The sequence below is a fragment of the Henckelia pumila genome, chromosome 4 (genome assembly GCF_033568475.1).
Source record: "Henckelia pumila isolate YLH828 chromosome 4, ASM3356847v2, whole genome shotgun sequence".
NCBI lineage: Eukaryota > Viridiplantae > Streptophyta > Magnoliopsida > Lamiales > Gesneriaceae > Henckelia > Henckelia pumila.
The window spans coordinates 223,523,388-223,539,527 of NC_133123.1; the positions used below are offsets into that span (position 1 = coordinate 223,523,388).

The 16,140-nt window shown below is 36.4% G+C and overlaps 1 protein-coding gene across 1 annotated transcript; it reads right to left on the bottom strand.

Moving 5' to 3' along the window:
• Positions 1–12,527: 12,527 nt before the first annotated feature.
• LOC140867293 (uncharacterized) lies at positions 12,528–15,264 on the bottom strand. Its single transcript, XM_073272370.1, has 5 exons — positions 15,019–15,264; positions 14,602–14,916; positions 14,220–14,529; positions 13,141–13,284; positions 12,528–13,046 (listed from the first exon to the last, which is right to left on the bottom strand). Exons 1-5 carry the CDS (start codon positions 15,199–15,201, stop codon positions 12,934–12,936), a joined length of 1,065 nt encoding a protein of 354 aa, XP_073128471.1. The 5' UTR covers positions 15,202–15,264; the 3' UTR covers positions 12,528–12,933.
• Between the last annotated feature and the right edge of the window lie 876 nt (positions 15,265–16,140).

Consider the following 16,140-nt stretch of genomic DNA (forward strand, 5'->3'; position numbering starts at 1 on the left):
CAGACTCGGCAGTAGACAGTGAGACACAGTTTTGTTTCTTACTATACCAAGATACTAAGTTATTCCCCAAGTAGAAACATCCTCCCGAAGTGCTCTTTCTCACATCTAAATCCCCAGCCCAATCAGCATCACTAAACCCTACCAAATTCGAATTGGTTTCTTTAGTGTACCACAAACCCAAATTCAAAGTTCCTGCCACATATTTCAGTATACGTTTCATGGCTTTCAAATGAGTAACTTTTGGGTTAGACTGGTATTTAGCACACAGACAAACACTATACATGATATTAGGTCTAGTAGCACTTAAATACAAAAGACTATCAATTTTCAGTTTCATTCTGTTTTTGTTGTTCGTCTTGCATTTGTTCTTTTTTTGTGCATAATATTTGTGTTTCTAGAGCATTGAGGGCAGTGCTTTGGATAAGTATTGGGGGTAGATTAGTTTTGTTTGTTTTGTTGTTTGCATTCATATGGTCTAGTTATTTGCATATAGTTCGTAATCATGCATATCATTATATTTTGTGTTTGTGTTGTGTGAATCAGTATAATGATGAATGTTGGCCTATGATGATAGAGTTGTTAAAAAAATTTTGTAAAAATGTTGCTTTTGATTGAACATGAAAAGCTGTTGGTTGAATCGTGAATCATTTTAAGCACGCATGTTAGACCGATGTAGTGTAGCGAATTAATTGATGCAGTTCGTGTTTGCTTGACCATTGCACGATAATAGGTGTTTGTTGATCATGATAGTGTCTTTGGATTCCTGGTTATTGTCTGACATTGCATGTATGATCTTGGTCGCACCTAGAAATTTTTTGAAAAAAAAATTCTTTGAAAAAATAAGTTAACTACATCCGAGTTACGAGCAAGGGATTGAAATCCAATCCTCTGTTCTTGACTAAGTATGTGGATTCCATGGGGTTAAAATTTTGAAATTTTAAAATAACAATTCCATCCGGGCTTGGAAAATGATTGAAATTCTAATCATTCTTCCATAGCTAAGTTTGCGGGCTAAATGGGATTGTAGCTCCATCCGGGCTATAGACAAGGGGATTGAAATTCGAATCCTATCTTATTTATAGCTAAGTTTTTGGGTTTTTATTGGGGCTTAAGAAACCCGGGTGCAAAAATCCGGAGGTGTGTATTTAATCTCAAGAAAATCCAAGTTTTTGTTTGGGATTGTTGGGATGAAAGAGTGTTGGAATGTGACACTTGCACTGAATTTTCATAGGTCGCTAATCATTCTTATGACAGATTCTTTTAAAGTTGCATGAAACTGGAATGACATGGCACACACACACGTTTACATTAAACTGACAGTATATTGTGGACAATCAGAAGTATTTGAGGTTTTTAGTTGTTGAAGTTGAAACTTATCGAAAGCTATTTTGTTCATGATTCATTCTTACTTATGCCGTTGTTTACATATTGTTTTTGCATGTCTTGCTCGAGGGCAAGCAAGATTTAAGTATGGGGGAGTTGATAACTGTGTTTTATATGCACATTTTTGTGATTGTTTTTTCATGCATTCATATGTTCTTGTTGTTGTTTTATTTAGTTTTAGCATATTTCATGCATTTGTCTGCATAATACTCTTCCTGGTTCATTTTGTAGGGAAATTCAGAGAAGACAAGCATTTGGATAGAATTACACTCGCTCGAGCGCAAGTTCTGCTCGCTCGAGCGAGGCCAAAAGATGAGGAAAAAGTTCATAAGTACACTCGCTCGAGCGCCCTTTGTGCTCGCTCGAGCGAGAGAGAAGGCATCACCGAGACAGAGAATTTTTTGCTCAAACTCACTTTGTGCTCGCTTGAGCGAGAAAGACGGGCTAGGAAATCTTCGGAGCAGAAAGTTGCTCACTCTAGCGCACCTTGTGTTCGCTCGAGCAAGCCGCGCGTACAGAGTTTTTATTTTTGGAAATTCTTGCTCGGGAAGGATATTATCTTTTCAGGATCCTTAGACACTTAAATAGCGAATTATTCATCAGATTAAGGGTGGAAGGACGCAGATTGAAGAATCAAGAGGCGGCCAACATCATCCTCTCATTATAATCTTCTTCTTTTCTTTTATTTTATATTTTTGATTGATGTTTTGGATTAAAAACTTTTGCTATTGAATCATGTTGAACTTTGAGTAGTTTTTCTCATTTCGATCAAGGCCACGTGATTGGGCCGGACAAATTTATGTATAAAACTTGGATGTTTGTTTGGGATTTTTCAGAGTTGATTTTATTTTATTGATTGTCAGATTTATATTTGTTTTGTGAATAGCCTAATAAATTGTTTTCTTGCATGTTAATCGATCCTAAGTCGACAGAGGAGGGATTGATTTCGATCACTTTGATAATCAACACATGGTAAAACTGACTAAAAAAATAGAATTCGGTTTCAGTGTGCGGTTTAGGTATAAACTTAATTTTCACAGTTCTTCATGCATTTGTATTTGATTAGAATTACGAAAAATTAATCCGTCAACATTTTAATAGGTTTGATTGTTCTAGAAATAGACCTTTGAACAAGTTAGGAGAATTTCTGTAATTTAAGATTAAATCTGAGTCCTGAATCGGCTACATGTTACATAAATTTTTTGATACCTACGTGTGTCCTTGATCGAATTTTTCCCATATTTGAAGTTAATCCAAAATTCCTGTTGCATGTTAATTGAACTTTAGTTGCAATTTAATTTCTTTTAGTTAGAAATCTGAAATTTCATCACTTTTATTGGTCAGACTAGATTAAGTGGGAATAATCATATTTTGGTACTCATACATATACAGTACCTGTGGGTTCGATATCTGGACCTTTATCCAATTTACTATTACTTGACCTGGTACGCTTGCCAGTAGATTTCTATCACACCGATTTAAGCGGTCATGGAGCTCTACCTACACCATTGTTATCTGGAAGGTTGTTCTAGATATAGGCTATACGTAGGAGGCTACCTCAGTCTGGTTTCGTTGCACAATATTAGCAAGGAATATAATTACCAGGATCATGTTTAGCGACTTTTGATAGTTTGGATTGAGATTGTCTTGTGGCAGTGACTGCCCAGGATATAGGACGATTCGTGTAATGTGAATTAGGTCGATGGTTAGTACGCATTACAGTGACCAGTCCTGATTTGGACAGGATGGTCCAGGATGTTGATCGGGAAATAATTTTGGGCTTAGTTGTTTTGATGTTCCTACTGAGTGAACATAGACAGATGATAGTAGGTCCATATTGGTGCAGGATTGGTTCCAGTGACTACTAGTAACTATTGTCTGACCCTTTCAGAGATAGGTGTGTGAATCCGATGTAATTCTTGTAATTCCAAGTGTTTGGGATTAACGGACTTATGACAGAGAGATCAGATTATTGATCGATCCATGTGAGATTTTCAATGACCAAGAATTGGCGAGTGATTGCCTCAATTTGGTTGATATTGTTAGATTATGCGTTAGTTGCATTAGATCGACGTGGTCGATAAGTATAGTCAAATCATTGATTGATTTGGGATGTAGTTAATCGAGAGGTACTTGGGACGGTACTATGAGCCGGTGTGCTTGCGAGTTGGGTCCTTGGTAATGTCTCGAAGTGGTAAGCGATTCAGGATTCACTAGTTTTTGAGATTTCCCGGAGTGCGGTTATTTGGACTTTCGGGTTTCTGTAGATCACGAGAAGTGATTGTATTTTGACTTTTGTAGTCATGTCTAGTTTGATAACATTACTGAGGTTATCAGTGATGGAGGAGATAAGTATTTCCTTGGACTGGGGAGATACAGACTTGATCCGAACATTGCTTGGTATTAGCAGTGGTTAACCCAGTTTTTGGGATGGGATTAAGTTATTGTTCCCTGTGGTTAGTGAACGACAATTTTTGGGAACTGTTAAGACTAATACCTTGCTTAGGTATTTTCAGCAGTAGTATTAGATTGTACCGTTGGGATGTGATCCAACGAGTATCGTGAATTTGATGAGCATTATCAGGATAGAATCAGTTGTTTGTTCGTGAGATGAGACAACAACTGAGACCTGTAGTTTTAAGTGTCTAGCGGGATTTTTGTCGCAGATCTCCCAGTGTGATCTGATGTGCTATGCCATTGAGAGGCTATGATTGATCGGGATCGATCAGGTAAAATAGTTGGATTGCCTCTAGTTTGAGGACTTCATGTGAAATTGAGGTGGACCAGTTTGTTCATCCCAGTTCGTGAGTCAAGTTGACTAGGGTTGTTGTCCATGGTATGGATAACCAGTGTTGTGAGTTCAATTATTATCTCCAGTGACGAGATAGAGGTGATCATTCGATACAATCTACTAATGTTGTGATGGTGTAAGTCCATCGAAGTGTTCAACATGATGGTAGTATGTTTCGGAGATGATGATCTGAGACTTTTATAAGACCAAGGATTGTGAACAACGGTGTTTTCACAATTAGTATTCGTTGGCAATGAGTTTTGCCATTTTGTTTCATAGTAAGGTTCTTTTGAGAATATTAGTCGTCATAGAGCATAATAAGTATGGAAGGTACATATTCTGATGCTAGAGAGAATGTAACTTGTTATCCGTGGTAGGATGACCAGTGGATGCTATCTCTAGTAGTGATATTCAGATCACGATGGATCGTGATCAGTTCGAGTATTTCGCAAGTGTGTAATATACCACTAGAAAGGTAGTCTGAGTTGGTCAGATGCAGAGGATGGTGTGCAGCGATGTCTTTGCTTTGCGAATAAGTGGCAGGTTTTGGCCATTTCTTTTCGCAAAGGCTATTCCTATTTGGAAACTAGGACTTTGTCCTCAGCAAGGTAGATTAGCTCAGATGTGTACTCTGAGAGGGTATCTCGAGTATTGAAAGAAAGATTAGAATCGGGAAAAGACTGGTTAACACTAGTGGTAACATCGGGGATGCAATGTTTGTGTTAGACCAGTAGGGATACATTGCAGTTGTATCTTGTCTTCTCATCTGATGCAAATTGATGGCAGCGAGAGAGATGGTGGATGTCAAGTTGAGGTCTTGACAAGGAATTCATCATCGATAAGGTTCGCCGTCAGTGTTGTTGTTTCAGACGGAATTAATATCCGGTAAGTAGTCAGGAGACTACAGTAATCTCGTGATATTCGCGTCAGATATCCAAGCGATTATGATAATATCCGATTAGTGACTATTACGATCCAGATGGTGATTTAACAGTGAGTTCGAGCCAGACTCCAGTATAATCTAATGAGAGTTCATATGATCATTGCGAGTTCTGTAGGACGACTCAGGATTTTTGGGGTTTTGTTTTTACAACGAGTGATTTTTTCTACTCATGGATTAGGTGGTATCGAGGTTCGATATCAGCCCTGAGGCATAGTTCGTGCTAGAAAATGACGAATACTGTTATTAGGAATAAGGATTCTTCTATCTGCTGGTCATGCATGCAAATGTTCTGGAGGATCGACCAAAAATGGTATTGTACCATTGGCTTTGGACAGCGAATTACTGACGGTAGTCAACGGGATTTCGCAGCATTAGCGAAATTGCGCATCATAAAGTTTGTCTGAAGATAGAATTCAGCGTTAGCCTGAATTATGGACAATGCGTGTGAGGTTAGGACCAGTGCAAAAAATGAGTTGGGTTATGTTACGTTCTCGGGATTTCCATAGATTTCTAGGACAAAATATTTTAGGGGGGGAGAATGTAGTAACCCGTATCCAAAATTAATGATTAATGAGTAATTAATCATCTGATCATGTTTAGCTTAAATAAAACATGATTAAGAAAATTCCTAATGCATAAACAGAGTCCAAAAATGGATCCATAACGATAAAAAATGTGCTGGTAGGGTTTTGGGCCCAGCTGAGATCGGACGGTCAGGTGGAGATCGGACGGTCCGATCGGGTAGGGCTGACATCATCCATGATGTCAGCAGCAGTGACGTCATCGCTTACGCCTGCAAGGTGACATCGAACAGTCCCGTGAGGGGATCGGATGCTTCGATCTGGGCGCGGGACAGGTGGATGGTTGCATGTATTTGGATTGCCACGTGTAGGCAATCGAACGGTCCGATGGACAATCGGACAGTCCGATCGAGTCCTATAAATATAGGGTCCAATTTTAATTTTCCTTGATCATTTCCAATTCCTTCCTCTCACATTCTAGCTCGTCTTAGGGGCTTTGGGGGATCTTCATTAATATTAGGAATTGGCGGACAGTGTTCGGAGTAGTAGCGGAGCTAATTCAGAGTGGAGCCCAAGTTGTGGGACAATCGCCATCAGCGGGCTGACTACGGATGCAAGTATGTTCCGAGTTTCCTAAAAATATTTATGTGTATCTGTTAGCTTACTTAAGGCTTTTAGATATTAATTAGTAATGCATGGGTATTTGCATTGTAGTGCTGATGATAGGCTTGAGATCCTAGATTTGGACTGCTAGGACTGCCTTTAGTAAGGTACGTAAGTATTGACTGAGATTGACAGCGGGTATGCATGCTTATATGTTGCATTTATGTGTCATGATTTCATGTTTATGTTATGCTACACGTTCATACATCTTGTGTTAGCGGGCTTATTGGTTTATCCAGTATAGGGGATTGCTCAGCCCCATTGCATGTGTGGACGATGGATACATGGATCTGGATCCGATTCCCGTTTCCTCGGTTATATGGTATGGGAGACACCTCCTGATGTGATGGCCCAGCGTGATACATACCATGGCGCCTAGACTGAGCAGGATACTTTCCCGGTATGATACCCAATATACATATGCATGCATCATGTTTGTATGTTTACCCGTACTAGCGTATTGAGCTTAGAGCTCACGTCCAGTGTTTTCTATTTTCTGGGCACCCCATTTGACGGGGCAGTTTCAGGTACAGGCTTTGCGCCCACAGACTCGGAGGAGTCAGTGATCAGAGAGAGAGACAACATGATTTAGTTGTAGGATATATATATTCGATTGGGTTGTATATCGAATTGTTTTAAATGTTTGTCGATTGTATTCTGCCGACCAATATTTATTTAAGCTTCCGCATTTATTTGCGTTAATTTCATGCTTAACTCTAATCAGTTATTAGTAGTGGATCCGGGCTGGGTCACTACAATAATGATCCGAGTGTTGATGACGTTACTGATGGAATCAATGAGACCGATAAGGAAGAGGAGTTGAGTCTGGGACATGACCTAAGTGATAAATTATTTGATTTTGTTGATGTGCCTGTCAAGAATTATGTTGATTACTCGTTGAAGAAAAAAAATACAGAAAGTTGTGTGGCTGGTGCCGATTTTGAGATTAAAAAATTTATAGGTGTTGATGACTTGGGAGATGGAAAAGGTGTTGTTGGTGCTGAGCCTGAGGGGGGAAAAGATGCAGAAAGTGGTCATATAAGAACGAAAAGTACCGAAGCCGATGAACAGAATTCGTGTACTGAGGATCTGAATGAGATTGATAAATTGTTAGATAATCTTGTAACGAAAGTGGTTAAGGAAAATAATATTTCTGAGGTTGATATATCAACGACTGCATTAACCAATGTGTTTGTAAGGGATACTGGTGAATATAATTCTGAAAAAAGTGGTGGGGTGGACGAGAGTGATGATAATGTTGAGAATATTGTGAAAAGCACTAATTTCTAATCTTCTATCGTCGATAATGTCCGAACGACGGGTGATCAGGTAAAGAAAAGAAAGACATAAATGTGTGTGACTCCACCCAGTACCACCCCAAAGAGGAAGGACAGGAAAAAGGTTTGACTTTGATCGGAACCAACTTTCACCTTGGTTATTTGATTTTGAGTCCTATATTTTACTTCGTGTTACTGATGTTGACCATGTTTGTGTATTCTGACGTAGGGAGGAAAATTAATTGATGTTGAGAAGGTTGAACCAAATAATGATTTGAGTAAGAAGTGGTTTAGTCAATATCAAAGTAGAACAGATTTCTGTGGACATGAAGAAGCCACTACCGAAGAGAATTGTTGACGGATTATCTTTCGAAGGATGACATAGAGTATGAATTTCTCACTCAAAGCTCGCTCTGTTTTCTTATCACTTTTTTAGGATCACGTTTAATACAATAGAATTCATCTATTTTGTAGTGTCGGGTTTTGGCAAGATTAAATTGTCCATTTTTTAGGGTTCGTGTTCTGTAGTTTTTTGTTTGGTAAGCTTGTTAGCCATGAAATTATCGATGTTCAAATGTGCATGATGAAAAAATACAGTTGATAAGTGCAATTTATGCACTTAATTTATATATGATTTGACTTGGATTTTGTGATGTATCGAGTGGATATTATGTGTATTTGTTGTTGTTTTTGTGCGATGCAAGAATTGGAGAAAAAGTAACAAGAAGAAGCGGAAAGACATAATACGAATCTGCAACTTCAGAAAATTATTGGGAATTATTGGGACATCCAATTCGGATCTCCACCGTTCAAATTATAATTTAGGATGTTTTAAAGCTATTTTCAATATTTCAGCTTGATCCGACGGTTATTTTGTGAGATTTAATTTTTTTAAAATTATCGCGCGCTACAATAATCATCTACGCAAGAATGGAACATGGAGCAACATATAAAAAGTTTTTTGAAGAGGAAATTGAGGGGAGGAGCAGCACAAGAGAACCGCACAAATCAGCCGCACACTTTGGAGATAATTGAGAGGAGAATAAGGGGCACCCAAATAACAGAACCACAAACAACTACGCATCAAGTAGGCTTGGGACACGGATTTGAGACGTGGGAGCGAACGACAAGGGATAATCGAATCACTAGACAGAGAAAATTCATCTGGGAACGGAGAATCAACTATAATCTGTGAGTTTTATTATATTCTTTGATTTATTATGAGATTTTTTAATATGTCTATGTGTTTAATTATTTGATTATAAACTTATTGGTTGTTTATAGAGATTGAAGAATCTTGATTTGATTTTCATGTTTTGAATATTATTTTTTCTAATATTATTTGTTCTTAACCATTTATTTGTGTATTCTTGATTTTATTGTCTTTCAATTTACTGGCCATAGATTGAATGTTAAATTTATTTAAAATCTGGCACTCGAAAGAGGAGATTTTGAATAGGATCATAGGAAACACACCTAGGATTTTTGTAGAGGTCGGGAGGCCTACAAGTTCTTTTGAGGTCATTGAAAGAGAACCATAGAACTTGATTAAACTATTTTGGTGTTTGATTTCTCATAGGGATATCGAAATTAGCATTAGAATAATAACATTTACTCGGCGTTTGGGAGAGGCAGTAAATAACAATTAAGGGCTCTTGGAATATAAATTGGAATATATGATATAATCAATTGATATGATTTGCATGAATGAAAATTGAGTGATATCTTGTATCTAGAACCCGTCTCAGATCGTGTACCCAAATCCATCCTTGAAATTTTGGATTCTTTCTTTTATTTTAGTTTATTAAATTTTAAACTTTGATTTTCTAAACAAAGTAGAGATTATTTTAATTAAAGTATTTAGTGTGAATATAAATTTTTAATTCTCGTGGAAACGATACTCTACTCATCATATATTAAAATTTGACACCGTGCATTAGCGGACACAAAATTACGCAACAACAGTGTGGAAAATGGAAATACGTTTAATAAAGTATTTTACCTCTCATCATTCATGTTGTTAAAGTGTTCATTTTTTTTATTTACCCTCAATTCAATCGTCATAAGGTTTACACACATATGAAGATGAATCATATTAAGGACATCACATCATCATTCAAAGACACAAGAATCTTATGCAATGGAGCTACGTATTGAAGAATAATGGATTCTGAAGATATTTCTGCACATTTTTTGCTCAGACTCGCACAAACATTTATCAAGATGCAACCACTGAAGATTGAGATGACAAACAACTGTTTCTTGAATTTACAGCAACCCAAGAACGAAAGATTGCAAGGACCACTTCCAGATTTTATTCTCAAACTACGAAAGAGGAATGTTCATCAATACAGTAAATCGAAGCATAATACATTCTTTCATAATATATTACACACAAACAATACAAAATAACAACTTTTCAGAATATTAGATTTTAATTCTAATAATTTCATTCACATGATAAATGTAATAGTACAACACTAAAAACCCCAAATTAATAATTAAAATTTTATAATCGAGAACAATACGAAATATCAGCTAATCTATCACAAATTCTCATCAAATGAACTGCATTCCCAGCAACATACATAAAAACTATATTGGTAAGCTAATTTGTAAAACTAACCCGATGCACGAAAACTCAACACCACCTCTATAATCATAACAAAATCTCAAGAAATTCCATCAATTCAACATTTTAAATTTGAAAGACATACATCAAGCTATGATAATAATTTATTCGCCCAAAATTTAAAAAATTTCAAATCTTAAATCTAACCTCCAAATCTGTGAAAATTTCACTTTGAGCACAAAGATGGGCAATTCCCTTCAACCCACGTCAATGCAGATCTTCAACATTGCCGGAGTAAACACAGATCTGCGACATTTTTGTTGATGGATTAAACGTTTAAGATTAAGAGAGAAAGGCTCGAGAGAGAAGAATCAAGAAGAAGGATCGAGGAAAAGTAACGATTTCTCAGGAAAATCCCGTTTTTTTTTTCTAAACAATATCAGAGAATTTTGGTAAATTGGTCAAAATAAGAAGTTGAAACAAAGAGCAGACTTTTGTTAGGAATTGTGAACAAAGATTTTTTGAAATAGAGACTGAGGAGAGATACATGTTTGCTATTAGAGATTTATCACAAATTTCTTCAATAGATATCATCAAATTTTTTTGGTAAATTTTTTTTTTTTTGAAATAAAGTTAATAAATAAATTTCCCAACTTAGGATTCCAATCTTGTCCAACTTGAATACGTACCAAATAGAGGCCAAATCAATCGCTTTAATACGGCGTCGTACGCCTCATCCCTGGACTTTTCTCGTATCTCTTGACGTCCAAGCTAATTTACCAAGGAATCATTGCAAATTAATACTAGCAACGTACACCATTAATCAATCTACATTAACGGATTAGTCTATGTTACACCGGAAGTTCTTCTCCCCTTATTTTAAAATTATTAGATCACGTGGGACACATATATTTTTATGGAAATTGACATATGTCTTGATAATGTAATGGTTGATATTTGACCACATCATGGGGAAGAAGTACTCCAGGTGTAGGATAGAATAATCCCTACACCAACTTTTCCTTGTCTTTTCTTACAAATGCCACATACGGGCACACGTATCTATATATATATATATATATATATATATATATATATTATACTATTTGCGTCACATAATTTTTACTAACTCGAAGTAACGAACATGGTAAAACATTTACAAAAGAAAATGACGTGAAAAGAGAGAAATCGGTTTCTATAATTTTGAATTTTGAATTTAAAGTTGAACCGTTATTATGTGAAAGAATATGTATTTATTAGGACTATTTTTCCCAGGGATAATATGAAGTAGAGTGTAATTTTCTAGGGTATATTGATAATTTGATTTTGGTGTAAGTAAGACGGACCAAATCGGTTTATATGTGGAGCTGAAATTTTATTAAATAGTAAAGATTTATGCATATCACTTTCTTTTGAGTATGCGTATATTAAAAAAGATATTTATTTGTTCCGGTTCTTTTTTTAAAAAAATGTTTATTTTGAAGAAAACATTTTCTCATGCCTCAGAGATTTATTGGCTGATGAGAAATTTAAATCGATTGAAGACTCAAGAAAAAGGACAACATAGCTCAACCCAAAAACATATCCCACAATAAATCGTCGTTATCTGTTCTTATGCTTTGAAGGGGCTAATTGAGACTGTTTAAGCAATTTCGCCTTGGAAATATTGAGTTTAGTTGAATGGAATTGTCTGATTGCATCTCTCAAGGAATTAATGTTAAATTAAATATCTTTTAAAAATATATTATTTTTATAATACACTTTTTAAAGTTAGGAGCTTGTCAATATTGTAACAAGATACCATGTTCAGCAATAAAATGTTATAATTACTTGTCAAAAAATGCTCACACAATTTAATAACTTAAAGAAATAATATTTATAAAATCTATATATATATACAAGTATAATTTCAATTTCATCTTTTTTTGGGCTAAAATTCCATTTTATAGCCTAGTTTTCTTCCATTGGATGATTAAATTAAATATTTTAGTAACTTTTTTTAGGGTCATACAACCAAATCTGGAAAATTTATTTTGACGTTAAAAAAACAAACCAGCTTTCAAATAATAAAAATCACAACAATTTTAGAAAACCCTTACCAACCCATTCAGCCATTCTTGACTATAGCCATTTTTGAAAACCTTTATTGCTTCCGATTACTAAAATTAATTTTTATAAAATCGAATAAGCATTTTTGTCTGCCTTCGTAAAAAGACTAAACAAGTTCGTAAAAAGAACAAAGTTGGTTACTCTAAGCACTCTATTACTTGAAAACTGATATATTATACGATAATCGTAAATACCATATAACTTATCCACTCGGTACAACATTAAAAAAAAATTCAAAAAGAAGCAAATAAACATCAATAATCACACTCCGCATAAATTAACAAGAAAATCCCCTTCATTATTTCACTTTATACATCAACAACTGACTATTACCAATACATCACAAGAGGAGAGGGTGGTGGATATCTTCCACTACTATTTCCAAAATACCAAAAACCAACAAAGTGAAAGTCCCGTTTCTACATTTCCAAATCACACCTAAAAACTATATATTATTTAAGAATAAATCAACACAATAATAAGAACCACAACAAAATAAAACACCCTCCCCAAGCCCAAATTATTTCCTTTCCCTATACATATTTTCTTGGATTATTAATTATTCTTCATTATTTTTTTTCCTAGTACACACACTTCATAATATAATTGAAAATCTAACTTCTACCTTGCAACTTTCTTCCCCCATGGAAACAAGAACGGGCGTGGAATCATCACTAGTTCCACTCTTGAAAAAGGTAATTTTCCCAACCCGTCGCCCATTTCTCCGATAGTACAAGGCTTTTCTGGTACTGCAACATGATTGAATTCCTACGAGCCACGAGTAGATCTGCACGAAAAACCCCCGAACATAAGCAACAAAACGTATTGTGCCACGAAATAAGCTTGAAATTTGAATGATATAATTAACGATAACATAATACCATAATCTGATACGAATCCTCCGTTGAAACGAGTGATCTCCGGCTGAGGCCGAGGCAGAGATTGAACCAAATCAGCTTTCATGTTTTCGAAGTTCTTGAAAAGGGGATCAACATTTCTTTCTTGAAGCAAAGATGTGGGATACACTGTTTTATATGGAATGAACATATTGTTAGCATTATACCAATAATTGAGTATGCCATTCAGATGATATTTCTCTATAATTCGTAAAAATTCTAATTATATTAACTATATGAAACCCAATATTCTAATTGGATTATTATTACCTAAATTAGTTACTTTTCCCTATGTAAAATAATATTTGCATGAAAATGGGATTTCTTCACATGTCCAACTTGTGGGTCAGAATTGGATATAAAAAAGAGCAAGCAAAGACTGGTCCTATCCTCTCTTAAAAGAAGTTTTTGGGGCCGGGAGTAGCACAAAAATGGAACAAGAACATAAATAGTTTTATTTCTAAAACTATGATTTGTTCATTCTCAAAAAAAAAACTATGATTTGTTCAAAAGCAATCCAAAAAAGAGCACAAGAAACTATTTTGAGAATACAAACAATATATAATAAACAAATTCATGAGATCTTTTAAATTTAAATTCGCAGGCAAAGAAACAGTTTGACTATTTTTTTGGCTCCAAAACAAAGTATTTAAAAATAAAAGTGGGCCCATGATTTGGTCAGCGGTAGGGTCTCCATTAAAGATAATATTATTCTATGAATACAAAATCTCTTGTCTACTTCAATTATCCTTTTCCGTAATATCCACATAACCAGACAAAAACCAAAAGCAGGAAAAAAAATTTGAATTCAAAAATTTTCACATAATTACATCTTCAATTCCTTGTGTAACATAAAATAATACATCAATATCAATCTCAAGTTATGAAATTTAATTTATAATAAATCAATATTCTAATTCTTAATCTTAAATGTGACATTCCCGAAGTAAATTAAAATTTTTATTTTTTTTGCAAAAAAAATAATAATAGCAAGCAATGAAAATTAAAGTTTAAAAATTTTATTTTCAAGAAAATGAAAAGTCACTACTAAGCTGTAAACTCACCTGGCTTCCTGTGACATTCTGAAGAATAAGCGTTACAGCTGCTACTCCCATATGCCCGCGGCAAGAACACTCCGGTGCCGGCGCACTCCCTTTTGGACGCCGCGCCGCCGCCGCATCCGGGTCCGCCCAACAAAAATTTCCGGTTACCCGACCCGATGTCTCGAGTCGGGTTTTGCTTGACGGGCCATGCAGCTTGGTCCGCTCTCCCAACCGCCTTTCCACCCCTGTAATCGTACACTTGTTGCTGCGGGCCGTACCACATTCCACCGCCCGGATTCTCTTGCTTCGCCGTAAGCGGCGGAGCCGGAGCCTGTGGATGTAAAATAGACGCCTTAGCCTAAAATTTTTGCCAGAATTTGTAATGAAGAAAAATGGGTTTTACCCGCGTAGGCTGGAAAATGGAAGGGCTCGGGGTCCTGGTCGATGAGTACTGGATATGAGCCGGGCTTCGCGGCGGGTATACAAGGCCTAAATTCCTGGCTGTCCTGAGCCCGTCGCCGGAATTCAGCTTCAGCTTCGCTACTTGGCCCACGGCCTTGCAAATGAGATCGACGACGGCGTCTTCGGTTTTCCCGGAAAGCGGAGTCGAAGGCGGCGGAGCGCCGTTTGGGCTTCCGATGCTCGAGCCGCCGGTGCTCCCACCGGACCAGTTACCCAGTGTGGATTGCGGAGAAGTAGACATCACCCAGGCAGCCTTCTGTTAAATAAAAGAAACCCAAAACCCAGAAACCAAGAAAAAATTCAAATGCAGAGAAATTTTGCACAGATCGAGGGAAATCAAAGCAGAAACAGCGAGTACCTCAACATGTTGGCGATTCTGAGTTTGGAAATCGTAAGGAAACTCGGTGGGGAAGCAGAAATCGGAGCCCAGATTAGGTTTAGCGAGCCTTTCTTGGTTCTGGTGGACATCATCAACATCATCGTCTTCGAAGAACTCTGCGGGCAACCAGAAGCCAGCTCCTTCGAGAGCAACATCCGCCATCGAGTGTGGTTTGAGTGGAGTGAAGTTTGCTTATGGAGGAAGATATATATATATATATATATATATAAAAATGAAGAGAGAGAGTAAAAAAAAAAAAAGGAGTATGCTGAGGACAGGAGGATTGCTTGGATTAAGGTTTCATGGCCATTTGGAGACACACAAAAACAATTCAAAAGTCCGATGGAATTTGGTTGGACTTTGCTTTTGGTTTGGCGTTTTGGGTTCTTTCCAATTTAATTTCAAAACGCCAAAACTTTTTGTTTTTTCAAATTTTGATTCATTTCAAAATTAAGTTGTTTGAATTCTTTTGGGAGGTATAACATAACTGATCTGATTTAAATCCATATTAAAAAATAATATTTCTAACATTAAAAAAAAATATTGAATTCTCATAATATTTATCCAACTGATATGAGATACATATGTTGTTATGATAGTTGTATCTCACATCAATTAGGTAAATATCTTAGAAGCCCTTTATATAGACAAGAGCAACTCTCCCTCTTGAGCTAGGTTTTGAAAAGACAAATCTCTCTTTTTTGAGCTAACTTTTGGGTTAAGTTAAATTCAAGTCTCATTAACATGATATCAGAGCTCAGTCCACGTATTTGTTGGACTTCCCACTCACATGTTAATGTCTTCATGCTCCAATGGTTTCATTCTTGAGTGTGAGAGGGGTCCCAAAATCTCCCCCTTTGAGCTAACTTTTGGGTTAGGTTAGGTCTATGTCTCAATTATTAACATGGTATCAGAGTTCGGTCCATATTATTTGTTGGACTGCCCATAATTGGGTCACCCGTCTCATAGTTGGCCACCAATCGTTTCATTCTTAGGCGTGAGAGGGGTGTGCTGGTATATTAGTTGTATCCCGCATTGGTTGGGTAAAATGCTGGGAGTCTAATATATAGACCTTGAGCTAGCTTTTGAGGTTGAGTTAGG

Excerpts from the sequence above, each read along its gene's own strand:
- LOC140867293 (XM_073272370.1), bottom strand. The coding sequence starts at position 15,201 with ATGGCGGATGTTGCTCTCGAAGGAGCTGGCTTCTGGTTGCCCGCAGAG. Across the intron at positions 14,530-14,601 it reads CCATTTTCCAGCCTACGCGG|GCTCCGGCTCCGCCGCTTAC; the intron begins GTAAAACCCATT and ends TTACATCCACAG. Across the intron at positions 13,285-14,219 it reads AGAATGTCACAGGAAGCCAG|TGTATCCCACATCTTTGCTT; the intron begins GTGAGTTTACAG and ends CATATAAAACAG.